The sequence below is a fragment of the Misgurnus anguillicaudatus genome, chromosome 4, assembly GCF_027580225.2.
Source record: "Misgurnus anguillicaudatus chromosome 4, ASM2758022v2, whole genome shotgun sequence".
NCBI lineage: Eukaryota > Metazoa > Chordata > Actinopteri > Cypriniformes > Cobitidae > Misgurnus > Misgurnus anguillicaudatus.
The window spans coordinates 4664219-4680400 of NC_073340.2; the positions used below are offsets into that span (position 1 = coordinate 4664219).

A 16182-nucleotide genomic window follows, 5' to 3' on the forward strand; every position below is an offset into this window, starting at 1 on the left:
CTGTCCACACCCCCGAAGCCGTGAGCTCGTCGTACGTGGCTCCCCAGCCCGTGTCGGAGGCATCTGTGTGGACAACAGCATGCCGGGAGACCTGTCTCATGGACACGCCGGCCCTGAGAAACGCGGGGTCTGACCACGGGGGGAATGTTAGGCGACACGCAGGTGTAATGGTTACACGATGGATGCCAGCGCGCCACGCTCTCCTCGGGACTCGATCGTGAAGCCAACGCTGAAGCGGTCTCATATGGAGCAGCCCGAGCGGTGTCACGGCCGCTGCTGCTGCCATACGCCCCAGGAGTCTCTGAAATTGTTTCAGAGGGACCGCATTCTTCCCTCGGAATGAACCGAGGCAAGTCAGAATTGATTGGACGCGCTCCTCTGTCAAACGCGCCGATAAATCGATCGAGTCCAGTTCCATACCGAGAAAAGAGATCCTCTGCGTGGGGCAGAGTTTGCTCTTTTCCCAGTTGACCTGAAGACCCAAACGGGCGAGATGTTGAAGTGTTAGATCTCTGTGCTCGCACAGCGTCCGCCGAGAATCCGCTATTATAAGCCAATCGTCGAGGTAAGCCAATATGCGAACACCGCTCTCTCTGAGAGGCTTTAACGCCGCCTCCACTACTTTTGTTAACACACGGGGAGAGAGAGACAGCCCGAACGGTAAAACTTTGTACTGATATGCCCGTCCTTTGAACGCAAACCAGAGAAACGGTCTGTGACGAGGGAGAATGGACACATGAAAGTACGCGTCTTTCAGGTCTATTGCTGCAAACCAATCTGGGGGGCGTATTGAGCTGAATATTTGCTTCGGTGTAATCATCCTGAAAGACCTCTTCTGAAGAGATTTGTTCAGGACGCGCAAATCCAAAATTGGTCGTAACCCGCCGCTTTTCTTGGGTACTATGAAATACGGGCTGTAAAAACCCGATCTCATCTCGGTAAGAGGGACCGGCTGAATCGCATCCTTCGCCAACAGGACTGCGATCTCTGCACGCAGTACATGTGCAATGGACGCTTTCACCGTGGTGAAACGAACGCCCAAGAATTTGGGTGTGTGCCGGTTGAATTGAATTTCGTAACCGAGGCGGATCGTGCGTAAAACCCAATGAGACGGGCTGGGAAGCTGAAGCCAAGCCCCCAGAGACCGTACGAGAGGAATTAACGGCACTACCGGTGTACCCGCGGTGGGGCAGCGAAGCGAGACAGGTGGGACTGCCGGTGCGTCTGCCGTGACAGCATAAGCATCTACAGTATGTGTGTGTGTGACACTGACCTGAGCCCGCTGAGGGAGACGGTTGTCCGGCCTCCTCAGCGGAGGACGCAGACTCCGAAGGGGGTGCTGGTGGTCCGGTCTCCGCAGTGGAGAACTCGAACTCCTCAGAACACCCGCTGGCGATAGAGGAGAGGGAGGAAGAGCATCTGACTACCCGCTCACATCTCTCTCGATTCTCTGGAGACCTGGAGAAGGAATAGGAATGCACTCTTTTTGTGGTTTTGTGGGTGCCGGCGGAACAGAAACAAAACCAAAGATTTTCCACCCGGCCCTCTACCGGTGGAAGGAGCGGTGCCATCACCGTCTCCCGCTGAGTGATCCCATCCAAATCCAGGTCGCCCGTCTCAGGGCCGCTTCGATTTCCGTTTGCCACGGGAAGCGGGTGGGGCGGGCGGGGCGGGCTGCCGACGGCTGTTCCCCCTCCGTGGCCTGGAAGATGTTCTAGCGGGGGGGGGCGGAGGCAGCCGCCGGAGGGCGCCCTCGGCGAGGAGCAGACGGGGCAGCCGACGCTGGAGGGCGAGATGCAGGTCGCTTGCGCCGGGGCATGATCTGAGCGATTGCCTCCGTCTGCTTCTGGGCGGCGGAGAACTGCTGGGCGAAAGACTCCACCGACTCACCGAAAAGACCAGCCTGGGACACGGGAGCGTCTAAGAACTTGTTCTTCTCCGCGTCCGACATGTCCGCCAGACATAGCCATAAGTGGCGTTCCTGGACCACCATCGTGGACATGGCACGACCAATCGCCTGCGCTGTGACCTTAGTAGCGCGGAGAGCCAGATCTGTAGCGGCCCGGAGCTCCGAAAGGACAGGCGAGTCGTGTCCTCCCTCGTGCAGATCCCTCAAGGCCTTAGCTTGATGAACCTGCAGCAACGCCATTGCGTGCAGGGCTGAAGCCGCCTCTCCGCATGCCTGGTGGGCAGCCCCCGTTAACCCGGAAGACTGTCGGCAAGCACGGGAGGGGAGGGTTGGGCGGTCCTTCCAGGAGGGAGCGGTGGCCGGACACAATTGCATCGCGACCGCACGCTCCACGGGGGTGATCCCCGTATAACCCTTAGCGGCTCCATCGGTGAGGGAGGTGAGGGGGGAGGGCTGAAACGGCCGTAATCGGGTAGAAAACGGCGACTTCCAGGTTCTAGTCAGCTCCTCGTGCACCTCGGGGAAGAATGGCACCGGCGGAGAGGGTTGTGAAACCCGGGCAGCTCCAAAGAACCAATCATCCAGGCGGGACGGTTCGGGCTGAGGGGGGTGAACCCACTCTAACCCTACGGTCTCCGCCGCTCGAGTGAGCACGGCCACCATCTCTGGATCAAACTCCGGCGTCACAACCCGTCCAGAGGGAGGAAGGACGTCGGGGTCCTCAGAGGGAGGTGGCCCACCCTCGGATGCTGCGGTTTCTGTGGATCCAGAGGGAGGCACAACAGATTCTACAGACATCGTAGAACACGACGCTGAAGTCTCCATCGGCACATCAACCGGCTGTGGATGAGGAGGCTGAGAGCCGGAGGACGAATCCCCCGACCGGCTCAGCACAGTGATGCGGAGATCATCCTTCGAGAGCCTCACGGCCGCTCCGTGGCGGCGTTCAGAACTCGTAGGACGCGGGTTGAGTTTTTCCCGAAGGAAAGACAACCGTCTCCGCAAATCCACAAGGGACATGTTCTCGCAGTGAGAACACTTACCCCCAGCAAACGCTGCCTCCGCATGCTCGATGCCCAAGCATGAAAGACAACGCTCGTGACCGTCCTTCGGACCCATATACTTTCCGCACCCAAGATCGCACGGACGAAAAGCCATCCTGAAAAGGATGCTGATCTCCGGATATACGAGAGAGTGGCTGCCTTTAACAAGGCACAAAGCTCTCCGTATCACTCTTTTAGGGAAATTCACTCAGATGCTCAGTTGATGATGCGCACAGGGAAAGGCAACGCACACACTAAACTCAAAACAAAAAAGATGCAGAGCCTGTGGAATACTGCGAAGCGTCCGCTGTGGTACTGCCAGTCCAACCAACTTCCGCAATTGATCCCAACAGAGTAAAGTAGCTTCTCAGTAGCAGATACTGCCGGCCTTCGAAGCGATAAAAAGCTGATTTCCCTATTTGCACGTGCGCCTTATATACGCACCTGGCGGGGCGGCGCCAGCATTATGCAAATATCTCAATGCCAAGTTCATTGGCGTTTTAGTAGTATTCGAAGCAGATTGGTCTCTCTAAGCGAGTTCCCAATTCGTCGGTCACGACGTGACGTCGTAGTGACCGACTGAAAGGGAACAGCTCTGTTTTCTAAATAAACTTTGACAAATGATGTATAAATGTATGTAAAAAATCATCTTACTCTAAACTAAATGATTATGTTTTATTCCACATTTTTATGAATATATTTATATTTTCATGTAAAAAAAAATACCAGTTACACCAATTGACATAGACCGGTTACACCACATTGACATTTTTGCAATTATCCCCCAAATATTCTTTCCAAATTAAATAAAACCAGAAATTTACATACATAAAAAAAGAGAATGTATGCAAGTAATCTGCAAATTTATTTTGAAATTTTAACCCTTTTACATTTAATTGAACAATACAGGCACAAAATAATTAACGTCACATCATTGACCCATAAATGGAAGTTTTATTTTACTTAGCCTGTCTATCAAAGGCCTTTTTCCACTTAACTGGCTCAGTCTTTTCATACTAATATCAGTGTAAATGGTGTTTTTAAAGTCCTATCTGCTCTGTCTAATAATACTATGTATTTTACTATGTTGCTATTTTATTTTTACTTTTTCTTAAAGGGACACTTCACCCATTTGCATTAAGCTTTGTATAGTTAGAAACCCAGTCATGTTTTTGAATAGTCATGCATCATTCCCTCTGTTTCCCCAGAGACAGGAGAAATATGGATTTCAGTGTTGCACTTCCTTCTTTCAATGATGTAAAAATCATCATTTTGCATCATTGAAAGAAGGAAGTCCTATATATTTGTAGAGGGGGTGAGACTACTCCGGGTACTCCGGTTTCCTCCCACAGGCCAAAAACACGCAAGTTAGGCAAATTGGAGATACCAAATTGTCCCTCCCCCAACATGTGTGTATGAATTAAACTTGTGGATAGTTCTCGCCATGAATATAGCTGTAGATGCCGGAATGGTTTTAAGAAATAAAGGAAAAAGAAGAAGACTACAAACACTCCTTTTCTTGGTCAAATAGGCACCAAATTCGAAATGTATGTTACATTTCGACTACAAATATGATCCACTTTTAATAAATATTAATTTGTCCACGGGTGAAATGCTCCTTTAAGTCTCAACTTTTGTGCCACAATATATTCTTGTAAATCTGTTTACAGCAACACAAGAAGTTCAGACTTTTAAAGGTGATGTCAGGCTAACTGGCACAGTTATACAGGTGAATAGGTCATGTTTGAACAAACACTGAGACAGGAATGTACTTGTGTACACTTGAGATTTTATAGATTAGTCTCACCACATTTTAACTGGAATTAGTTACCAGTAAGGATTTGGTTGTATAATCACCAATGCGTAAGAAAGTATTAGATTATTTGAACAATTCATCATGTGGCAAAAACTGCATTATATGCATTTTTCACACAGCAGATTTGCGTTTGTTTATTCAAATCTACTTATGGGTTTTTAGTTTTTTCTACTTAAATCAAAGGATTAAAGGGATAGTTCACTCCCCAAAAACATTCTAAGCCTGTATGAGTTTCTTTATTCTGTTAAACACAGATTTTTGATAAATGATGGTAAGCACACAGCTGACGGTACCCTTTGACTTTTGTTTTTCCTTCTGTAGTCAATGGATAGCATCAACTGTGTTCTTAACACTATTTATGAAAATATCTTCTTATGTGTTCAACCGAAGAAAGAAACTCATACATGCTTGGAACAGCATGTGGGTGAGTAAGTGATGTCTAATTTTTCATTTTTGGGTGAACTATCTCTTTAAAGAAAATGTATGAAAGATTAGTTTAAATTTAGAGGCCATGGTCTCAACAGGATGAAATCATATATAACACCACACTCACTCAATGCTAATTTGTGCTACACTGCTAATCTTGCTTTATCTTTTAAAGCGTCTTATGCAATTCCGTCTGCTGATTTCATGTGGCCAATCAGATGCCGGGAATCTTTTCTTAAGATGGCTGGAGTGTTGTCTTGCTTGTCAGATAGGAGAAAATGCAACCAAAAGTGTAGTTGTGGACACTGTGTTTTAAAAAATAGTTTTTGATATAAAAAAACATAAATTAAATATTCACTCATTACAGCAAAATGACTAAATAGACATATTTGATAAAAGCATAGGGTATGTTTATTATTTAAAACTTACAAGCTTACAAGCTGATTAAGCTTGTATTAATGTGACAAACATCCCCTTTGAAGATAAAACAGACTGCACACTTGGAAATATCAGGTTAGATATAACCACCTGGCGAACAAGCACATCCAGCAGGGAGCGCTGAACACTATCTGCGAGCTGCTGCAGTCACATTATTGGAATACTTAGAATTAGTTTGTAAAAAATAAAATAAATGAAATAAGATTTAAATATTTATACATACATTATACAGTGCACAGCATTGGAGGATCTATATGGCACTACAAGGGCTTTGACCTCTTGGGACATATATATGGCTTGATCTAGGATCTCAGGTTTGTTCCAGCACCCCTACCGATTTCAAAATGCTTAAAATTATTTTTTGTAGATGTAGGGCTACACAAAAATGACAACAAAGAGACTCCTAGCTATGCATGCGAGAGTTTTTTAAGCATCGAGGCCTCCGAGGGTTTGGGATCCTAAGGAATGAATGGGGCTAGGATAAATGCTAACACATTCATAATGCGCTGTACAAAGATTAAGTGCATGCATTGAATAACGATAGGTATGTATTCATTTGTCTAAGTTGAGGTAAGAACATAGTAAAATATTGAAAAACGGTGGTGTTTTCCTTTAAAATCCAAAACAAAAAGCCCAGATGCTGTGAAATCCCCCTAAAACTGCTCTGGTATCTTAAATAAAATTAAGCATAAATTAAATACAACACCTACTATTTTTGCATGGTATGGATACATTTTTTTACACAGATCCTGTACCAGCCAAACACTACCTACACCCACACTCCGCCACTTTCATGTCCTTAAATAGCTGTCGGACTGTGACCACACCCTTCTCTTGGTACATAACAGTAATTGGGTCCAGCTTAGTTGGGACACAACATGCCTTGTTTGCCTTTTTCGGATCGTTCAAATTAACCAAAGTTTGGATGATGGCGTGTTTGGAGGGGGTTAGATCATCCGTCAGCGGATAACTGCACACCCCTTTGCACTCGTAAGCCTCGTACTCGGGTGGGGCAACGATCCATTTATCCCAACCGATGTCTTTAAAAGTCACCTTCAGCGATGTCCTGTGACAGTAATTGTTCTTCGCTTTCCTCTTTCTCCTGGGATGCTGGTCCACGTGATCACGATCGTCCAAAAACTCTACTTCTTTTTCACGAAGAAGCATCTCCATTACCTCATTCATTGATTCGGCCTTTCTGTTCTCTAGATCGTCTGAAAATACTATTAAAACAGCTGAGGTGTTGTCCTCTAAACCAAGACTTATGTCAAGCCATCCATCTTTAAGGGAATTGGTGTCTTGTTCCAGCTCCACCTGGAGTTCACCTGCTCCATGTCCAGATTCATGCCAGCTCCTCACAGCCGTGGTCACATCAAAAGCCTCCCACGCGTTTATGGCCTCAGTTACATCTCTCCCATCCAAAAAAGATAAAATGTTCGTGTTTTGTACATTTTCTACGTAATAAACATTAACGGAGGCGAGAAAGTCATTGTAGGAGGTTTTAACACCGTCCCAGAGAGTGAACAGCCTGAGCTGAACCAATGTAATTTTTTCATGACTTGGGATGGAAACGTTGAATAGAAGTCTGTGTTGTGTTTTGTTGCCATGTCTGACAGAATAAGTCACATCTGTAGAAAAAGAAATTAATGAATAAAACGTAACATAATTTTACAAAAACATCTCAGAAACTATAAAATTAATCACACATTGTCTGAGAAAAAAAATGGTCCAGAAATGGTCCCAAGCTGTCACTGGGGCAATACCCTTTTACCCTCAAATGCTCCTTGTTTTCTGTTTACACTTCTGGCCCTTGGGGTCTATATGACTCCAAAATTGAAAGCATAATTGTAAGAAAAATATATATTTTCAATAATACAAACAATATATCTTCTCATCTATACAATAAAGCTGTGTTTTGAGAGATTTGAAGTACTTTTATACCTGTTTACCAGTAAAATCCTCAACTACACCATTGGCTTGCCTGAAAAATAGCATTTTTTATGAAAATGTACATAAATTATTATCTAAATTTGATTTCAATTGTTTTTAGATATTGATCCAGGTGTTGAATTCAGCCATTGTTAAAAAAACATAAAAGAATTACTGTTTAGGAATTAAATCATTTCGACCAGCAGATTCATATAGATACCCATTCATTTTACTGGATATGGACAACTGCTCAACATCACTACTTTAGTGAAACATTTTGTGAATTTATGTTTATATGAACATTAGAAAGGACATTAAAAATAAAAATGATTTCAAATAGTAATTTTTTCATAGTTTTTGATGCATTTAAAAATGTCTGTCTGAGTGTAAGTGTGTGTGTGTGTGTTTGTGTGTGTGTGTGTGTGTGTGTGTGTGTGTGCGCGTGCATGTTCGTGCACACACATATGTGTGTGTGTGTGTTTGTGTGAGCATGTGTTTTTTGCTTTGCATTTGTGCACAACAACCAGGCCTTCATTTCTGTGTCAAAATTTTCATATTTATGCTGGATTTATTGATATTTATTTTTTGACAAATGGAAAAAAAATGTTGAATTTCCCATTCACTTTCAATTGGGGTCATATTGACCCCAAGGAACAGATTAATGAATTTTTTTACATACCTTTAGAACAACCAAATAAAGTCCAGGTTTTTGTGTGTGTATGTAAAGATAGATTATTTAGGAAAAGTCACAAAGTTGTATATCTCTGAGATGAAGGGAACCTTTTTTTAATTAATGAAATGTCGTTTGAGGGTTAAAAAAGTCCTAATATGTTATATATAGGTATAACAAAATGTATACATTTTTACCAATATGTAATATTAAGGTACAAATATGCACTCTTTGGCACCAATATATACCTCTGAGGTACTAATATGCACCCTAAAGGTGTATTTGTGTGGAGAACTCTGCCTGTAAGTAAAAAATGATATCAACATATTTTTATGTGACTTTAACTTAACAAATTAAGTGAAACAATTTCAACTTGTAAGTTATGTCAACTTATAACAAGTCTAAACTTAAAATAGTAGTTTGAATTGACTTGCATAATTAAGTTCAGTATTAAATCTCTAAATAACAGGTAGCTTGTAATAACATAATATTTTGTCTTTAAAAATACTGCTTCTGCTAAATTTCTTTGTGTACTTACCCTGTATGATAAAGCTTCGAATGACATCAGAGCGAGGCATTGAAGTTTCATCGGATGCATACTTATTATAGATGTCCATCATGTACTGAGGAGGCTGAACTTTCCTGTGCTCCTGCGGCACACCTGATAAATTCAACTTCTTCAAAAAATCTTCCTTCATTAACCCTAAAAAGCTTTCCAACTTGTCATTATTGTTGTCTTCTTCTTCAAGCTCTATAAACCTTGCATCTTCCAAATAGGGAATTTCACCTAAAGATTTCCCCTCACAAATCCCAACCGAGGCGGTAAAACTGATACACACCAGAAGGACCAGATATCTCAATCCTTGCATTTTCTTTTAGCTGCTATAAGTGCTTTCTGATCCAAGTTTCACATCTGACTTTTGTGAGGGATTCGTTGAATTTGGGGTTCCTCGAGTGAACCTCAGGTTCACTCCCATGCTCCCATGCACACACTGGAAACCAAAATAGCAGGGCAGCAGGTCTTATCTTTGTCACTCATGTCTTAGTTATCATGAGAAAGCTTGCATTTAATGAGGGTTCTGTAAACATTTTGGGAACAGACTTTGAAAACTAATTGGGGTTGATTTAGGGAAGGCTTCTGTATTTACAGGGTCAGACCGCAGGCTTGTCTCAAAAGCAGATCTGTCATTTAAAATGTTTGTGTCTATTTAAGAACTTGTTGAGCTAATCAGCCTCAGCTATGATAAATATTAACGTCATAGATTACAATGTTTTCCGTTTTTAGGTTTTATTTTGTCCACTGCCCAATACAATTCTGATGCAGGAATCTTTGGAATCTGGTTGTGTAAGACTTTAATGAGTTAATGAGTTTAGAAGAAACTGTCCTTTGCCCTTACTTTATTCATCCATATTACAATAGGATTTAGCATAAAATATAAAAAAAGAAACATTTTGCATACAAAAATGTAAGTAATATTCATAAAAAGATTGAAAAATAAATAACTTACATATTTTTAAAAACATACAAAATCTTTCTAGACATATTTGTTTTAACTTTACTACTAACTATGGCAACAATTAATCCATAATTCATAAAATTACTTTATTACACTATTTGTTATGACTATTCAATCCAGCTGTTTTAAAGCAGAGGAGGTTAAAAACTAATGCTAATATGTGAGCTACTAGCGCTATGAAAGTCATGCAACACTAGATGGCAGCATTATATTAAACATTATTCATAGTGTCCATGTTAGAAATAAGTTCACCTAAAATTGAAATTTAGCATATATTTTACTCACTCTTAAGCCATATAACTTTTTCAGACACTCGACTTTTATGAAATAATATTTTTGCTCTTCATAATGGCATTGGATAGTGCCCCATTTTAAGCTCCAAAAAGCGCATCCATCCATACAAAAGTTAATCCATACAGTTATTAAATGTCTTCTGAGGTAAAGGAATGTGCTTTAAACCATATGGATTAGTTTGGATGGTGGATGCGCTTCTTGGAAAAAATGGGGCACTATCCAATGCTATTAAAGAGCTAAAAAAGGCAGGATATATTATTTATTATAACTCTGACTGCGTCTGGCTGAAAGACAATACATAGTCATATACACCTGCGCCTTTAGGATTAAGTACAATCTATGCTAATTTTTATTTTGGGGTGAACTATCCCTTTAACATGATGTGAGATTTATTTTTGCATGCAAGATTCTGCACATACTAACATTAACAAGACTACAAACCAACTGAAAGTCCCTCTATGCAGACACATACAATTATCAATGATTTATGTACAATTTTTACTTTCCATCTGTCATTCTGTTTTAATATTTTATGTTACAATAAGGCTTATATACAAGTCATTCAAAGTGAAAAAGTATAGAAATGTAATTTTTGTGTGTGCAAAAGTTCTATAATGATTTTAAGGTCTTATTTGCATACACAATAAAGTTCATTTTTGTCATATGATGTGCTTCAGTATGTACAGTTCTCCCCCACAGTTCATAGTGTGTTTTTATGGGTGATGTATATGTTTATCTGTCCATCAGGTGCCTGGTTTGTTTATCGACAGGCACAGGTCTCCACAGACATGCTAGGATAGACCTTCAGTACCATGTTCCTGCTCGTGTCAAGATACAGCACAGCCAGAGAGCTCATCTTGTCAGGTACGCAGCACGGCTCTGGGACACCAGGGATAATGCCCACAGCTCTCACTATACTCTGAATGGTTGCATGATTGGAAGGTTGAACAACCTGCATTTCATTATGACAAGAAAAGTTAGTTAGAAAACTATGAAACAAAACATATAACCAGTTACTGCATTTTTATCCGTCAAAAGAGAATTAGAAGAATCATTTCTTTACTTTTATGGAATCTAAGGAGACATTCTTCAATACATGACATTTTTTGTGATTCAGAAAAGTTCTTGAACGGTTCAGCCTAAAATGGTTTCTTATGCACTCTGGGTCGTTTTTAACTCATGCTGGGTAAATATTGGACAGAACACACTGCAAATGAACTACAATTATTCTTTCAACCCAGTATTGGGTCATTTTTAACCTAGAGGTGTGTTCTGTTTAATATTTACCCAGCATGGGTTAAAAACAACCCAGCATTTTTAGAGAGTATGACAACGTGAAGCAATTTTATATTTAAGGGTGTAGAGCAACTACTACTAAATTTGCACCAATGATTATGCTAAATGACACCTTAATCAAAAATAAGATAATGACAGAATGCTATTATGTGGTCATCAAACACTTTCGCTTTAAATCCGGTTAATCCCAACCTCAGGCCATTGAGAAATGTCAGTTTGTTGGTTGAATCCCTTAAATGTCAGGATAATTCTTCAACAAAGTGCATGAAAGGAGAATTGAATGAACTAAAATGCGTATGTCAAGGTTTAAGAGTTTTTTACCTGGTTAATTGAGATTTCTGATATATTAGGATAATGACAGAATTTTTACCATTATTCTGAAAGGACAGTGAAGAGTGACCCGAGACTTTATAAAGTGGAGATATTTGCATGCACCAATGAAATGACTAAAGTGAGATTTGTTAAAAAATAGGGCATTTCAGTTACTGACAAATAACCTTTTCATTGCAATTAAAGATAAATGACTGAACCTAAACATAAGAGCCTGATAAAAATACTCATTTACAAGAAAACATGTTAGACACTTTTTTTTGCATTTGAGCTCTTCATTTGTTAACATTATTTAATGCATAAACTAACAGAAACAATCAACTGCACTGTAAAATAAAATTAAAATGCAGCAGGAAGTTAAAACAACTTGGTTTTGCAAGTCATTTCAACTTACTATTTTAAGTTTTCACCTGTTCACAAAAGGCAATTCCCGCACACTATCTGCTTGCTGAAAATGTTTTTAATAATAGTTGCGTTGCAACTATAGCAACGCAACTATTATTAAAAAAAATATTATTAAAAACATTTTCAGCAAGCAGATAGTGTGCAGGAATTGCCTTTTGTGTATGTTACGAGACTTTTTGTCTTCTTATCCTACGCACCTATCTACTTCAGGTGTGCGACGCTAATTTGTTTAAGTTTTCACCTGTTGACATAACTTACAAAACAAATTGCAATTGTTTAACCACAATTCTTTGCGCCTGAATATTTGTATTTTTTAAGCTTTATCACAGAATAAGAACTGATAAGAACTTTAACTACTTAAATATTTGTTAGCAAAATGTCAAAGGTTTAAGCTCTTATATTATTGATGTTGTTTTGTTGTAAATAATAATTTTGTGAAGTCACCGTTCAGGTGATCAGTGTTTCTTTACATGAACCCTGTTCAGAACATTGTATTGTAATTCTCTCCACTGTGCTGATAATGCATGTCAGAAACACAGTTTGTGTGCGTTTCTGTTCCGAATCAAGTTTATTCAATGACTGACTTGTTGTCAGTCATGAATTTTGTGTTATAATGCCATTTATAACACTAAAAATAACTAGGTCCATAGGAATATGTTAAAGAAAATAACAAACAGAAAACAGATTTATTTAATATTATTAGGACAGCAATGCTTCAATTTTCAAAAAAAACTAATAGACTTTACCTAAACGATTAAAATAAATCTAACTTCTAAATAAAATAATTAAGTAACGTTTAATTAATTATTTAACATATGTTTTATCATGCAATTTTAAGTACATTTTGATTTTAGTAGGTAAAAAAGCAGTAAATTTTACTTTAAAAAGTTCGTGCAAATTGTTACGAGGATTTTTTAAAGTAAATTTTACAAGTTGTTTTTTTCAGTGTAACATGTAATATGATAAGTGTGTGCTTACCATATTTTTATATATTTTTAAAATATCTTCATCACAATACTTTCATAATATTTCTTTATCCTAGTCAGTGGTTTCCACCAACTGTGTGCTTACTACAATCCATCAGAATTTTTTATACATGTCTAAAACAACATGAGGGTGAGTAAATGATGACAGAATTTGGAACTATCCCTTTAACAAAAATTCTGAAAACTACATTGCTCAATGTTCAACACATTCATTAATGTTAACAAATACAACCTTATTGTAAAGTGTTATTTTATTATGATTGAATCAAAGAATGAAATCATTTGAAATGTAAAGAGATGAAATCCCTGACCTTGGGAATTGGGAATCCACACGTTCCTGCACAGTAGTATGCATCGAATGCTTTTGGAGCTAATATCCATTCACTCCAACCAATGTCAGCAAAGTCAACCCTCAGATAACGTCGTGCACACATTCGAGGCTCGCTCCACTGCTTGCGTCTAGCTTTTTTCATGGTCTTCTCATCAAAGCTGAGTTCCTGGGATCCTCTCAACCCCTCGTGATGCTCCTGGACCTTTGGTAAAGGTTTGGGTTTCTTTGCGATAAAGACACTGTCCCATAATTCCCTGTTCTTCAGATCATTATCCTGGACATCGGGTAGATAATTACTCTGGATGTGGTCCACACCTCTCCTAATTCTAGAACTTAACAAAGTTGAGTGAGGTTTAGTTGCCTTCTCATCACTCACATGAGATGGACTGTATCTCTGCAGAGTCACTGCAACACTGTTTGGTTCGGTTATGGCAATGTCATTGGTATACACAAGAATAAATGGCAAACTGTGATGAGATAAGCGGTCCTGGGGTCTCTGGAATCTGTTCCAAAAGTGAAACTCGGCAGTGAGCAATAGCTCACCCTGAATCTGGGCTTGTATGATGGCTGATGTTACATCCACAATCTGCCAAAGCCCCTTTCTGCTAGACGACAATGTGATGTTTGACAGCTGAGAGGGAATGGCAGCATTTGGTGATGTGCCCTTAATAATGAGATGCGACAGGGTTAGCGGCTGAAGGTTCTGGAGGCGACATGCAGCTCCGCGGGCACGCCGACAGGCCCAGGGCCGCTGACGGGCTTGATGGTCATTAAAATGTAGAACTGAATTCAGAATAACTTCCGAATCAGGGATAGAGGTCAGGTTGAAGTCAAACAAAACTTTGTGGTGGGAGAACTCTGAAATGAAACATTTGAAAAGGATAAATAAACATGCTATTGAATATAGATGGAATTAAAAGCTAATGGATAGCATGTAATTGGCCAGTAAGGTTTCCAGACAACATTCTAATAAAAAAACACACTTTATACATTCTAGATTTAACATTTGACCACATTCTACGGTTTACAAGGTAGTTTAATAAAAAGATAAACATTGCTCCTGAATCAGTTTCTGAACATATGGTTATGTTTAGTGCAGCTTCTCTCAAGGTTTTTTGATTTTCCCCCCTCTAACATTTCAGACCAACTATTTTTAATAGTGCAACCCCAGTAGAAATTTAGCAGCTCAGAAAATATGGCAACTAATGGAAAGAATACGCGAACATGCATTTTGACTTTTAATACAGTGCATTTATAATTACGCATTTGATGGATGCTAATCCTTTACTTTGTGATATAATACTATAATGTGTATTGATTAAAAATGTCTTTATTCATACGCAATACAATCAATCATATGTAACCATTAAACTGCAAATAATGTTAAAAACTAAAAAGCGCACGTATAACAAATTGCGCTTTTACGCGCTTTCATATTTTGGAAAACTTTAGATTTCACTCACCTGGGACGCCTCTGAAGCTTCTGATCGTATTCACGTCCTGTTGTTCGTGATGATGGTGATGATGTTTCTTGCTGTATTTATCATAAACTCTGTGCATATTAATGGTCATCATGTCTCGTGTCGGATTGAGAAACGCCGCTTCGGTTGCAGGAATATCACCGTCCATCTCGGATGAGCTCACAAAGTTTACTTTAAAGACGTTAAGATAAAGAAAAAATTGTGCTACGACGCAAAATTTTGAAATATTCATAATGTTAGCTTTACAATCCATTTAAATTCGGACAACCATTAGGTTACATTGAGCACAGAATAGCCGAGATGATGAGTGATGGAAAACTGGGTTCCGTCTGAGGATTGATATTGTAATCCGTCTCCTAGGCTGCAGACTCTGTTGTATGAGTTACTAGGAGTTCATACACTTGTTTCTTCTTACAGCTGAAGCAATGACAGATGATGACGTGATCGGCAGACAGCCAACGAGAGGCTGCACTGCGTTACAGCATCACTCACAACGATGCTCTGCAGCTCAGCGCAGCCTCATTGCTTTATAGTGGAAATGTTACTTCAATTTGTGTGTTTGTTTAAACCTTAACAAATTAATAGCAACATAGAGGCTGCATTAAAAAACATTTATTGTGTATTGTGTAAGACAAATATAAAGCAAATTGAGGCTATAAAACAAATTTAAACAGTCCCTAACATAAAATAAAATAATAAAATAACATTTTATAAAATTTAATAAAATGAAATATACAGTGTTTAACTTTGAAACAAGTTTTTTTTACATTTCTTACAAAATTGTGTAATTAATAATCAGTTTTTAAAAGAAAGTGTAAAAGGTAAATTGCATATGTATATGTATAAAGTATGTATATGTAAGCTATGTCTATACATGCATATGTACTATATCCCTATTACTTTGATTTTCCTCATTCTTTAATCTAATTTTGAATGTAACCTCCTGGAAAGAGATTTCAAAAGCTGAAATTTGATGGCTTACCTTACAGCATTACAGTGCTAGTCCTGTGGAAAAGGTGGTGAAGCCATTAAAGGGATAGTTCACTTTAAAAAGAAATTTCTTTCATTATTTACTCATTCTCATGTTGTTCTAAACCTGTATGAATTTCTTTTTTCTGATGAACACAAAAGAAGATATTTTAAGAAATTATGGTAAACACATAGCAAATAGTGACAATTAACTTCTATAGTAGGAAAAAATATTTTGGAAGTATTGTGATAAATGATGGTAAGCACACAGTGGATTGGGACCCATTCCATCATATTTTTCCTCGGAAAAGAAGTCACCAGCCGCCGTTTATAAGTGAGAAG

At 39.6% G+C, this 16182-nt stretch overlaps 2 protein-coding genes across 2 annotated transcripts; both read right to left on the reverse strand.

Annotated features, from left to right (window-relative positions):
• Window positions 1–5592: 5592 nt before the first annotated feature.
• gdf2 (growth differentiation factor 2) lies at window positions 5593–9234 on the reverse strand. The gene is made up of 2 exons (XM_055176260.2): window positions 8770–9234; window positions 5593–7260 (listed from the first exon to the last, which is right to left on the reverse strand). Exons 1-2 carry the CDS (start codon window positions 9098–9100, stop codon window positions 6398–6400), a joined length of 1194 nt encoding a protein of 397 aa, XP_055032235.2. The 5' UTR covers window positions 9101–9234; the 3' UTR covers window positions 5593–6397.
• A 1397-nt stretch (window positions 9235–10631) lies between these two features.
• Window positions 10632–15305, reverse strand: gdf10b (growth differentiation factor 10b). The gene is made up of 3 exons (XM_055177130.2): window positions 14854–15305; window positions 13371–14248; window positions 10632–10994 (listed from the first exon to the last, which is right to left on the reverse strand). Exons 1-3 carry the CDS (start codon window positions 15122–15124, stop codon window positions 10803–10805), a joined length of 1341 nt encoding a protein of 446 aa, XP_055033105.2. The 5' UTR covers window positions 15125–15305; the 3' UTR covers window positions 10632–10802.
• Window positions 15306–16182: the final 877 nt, after the last annotated feature.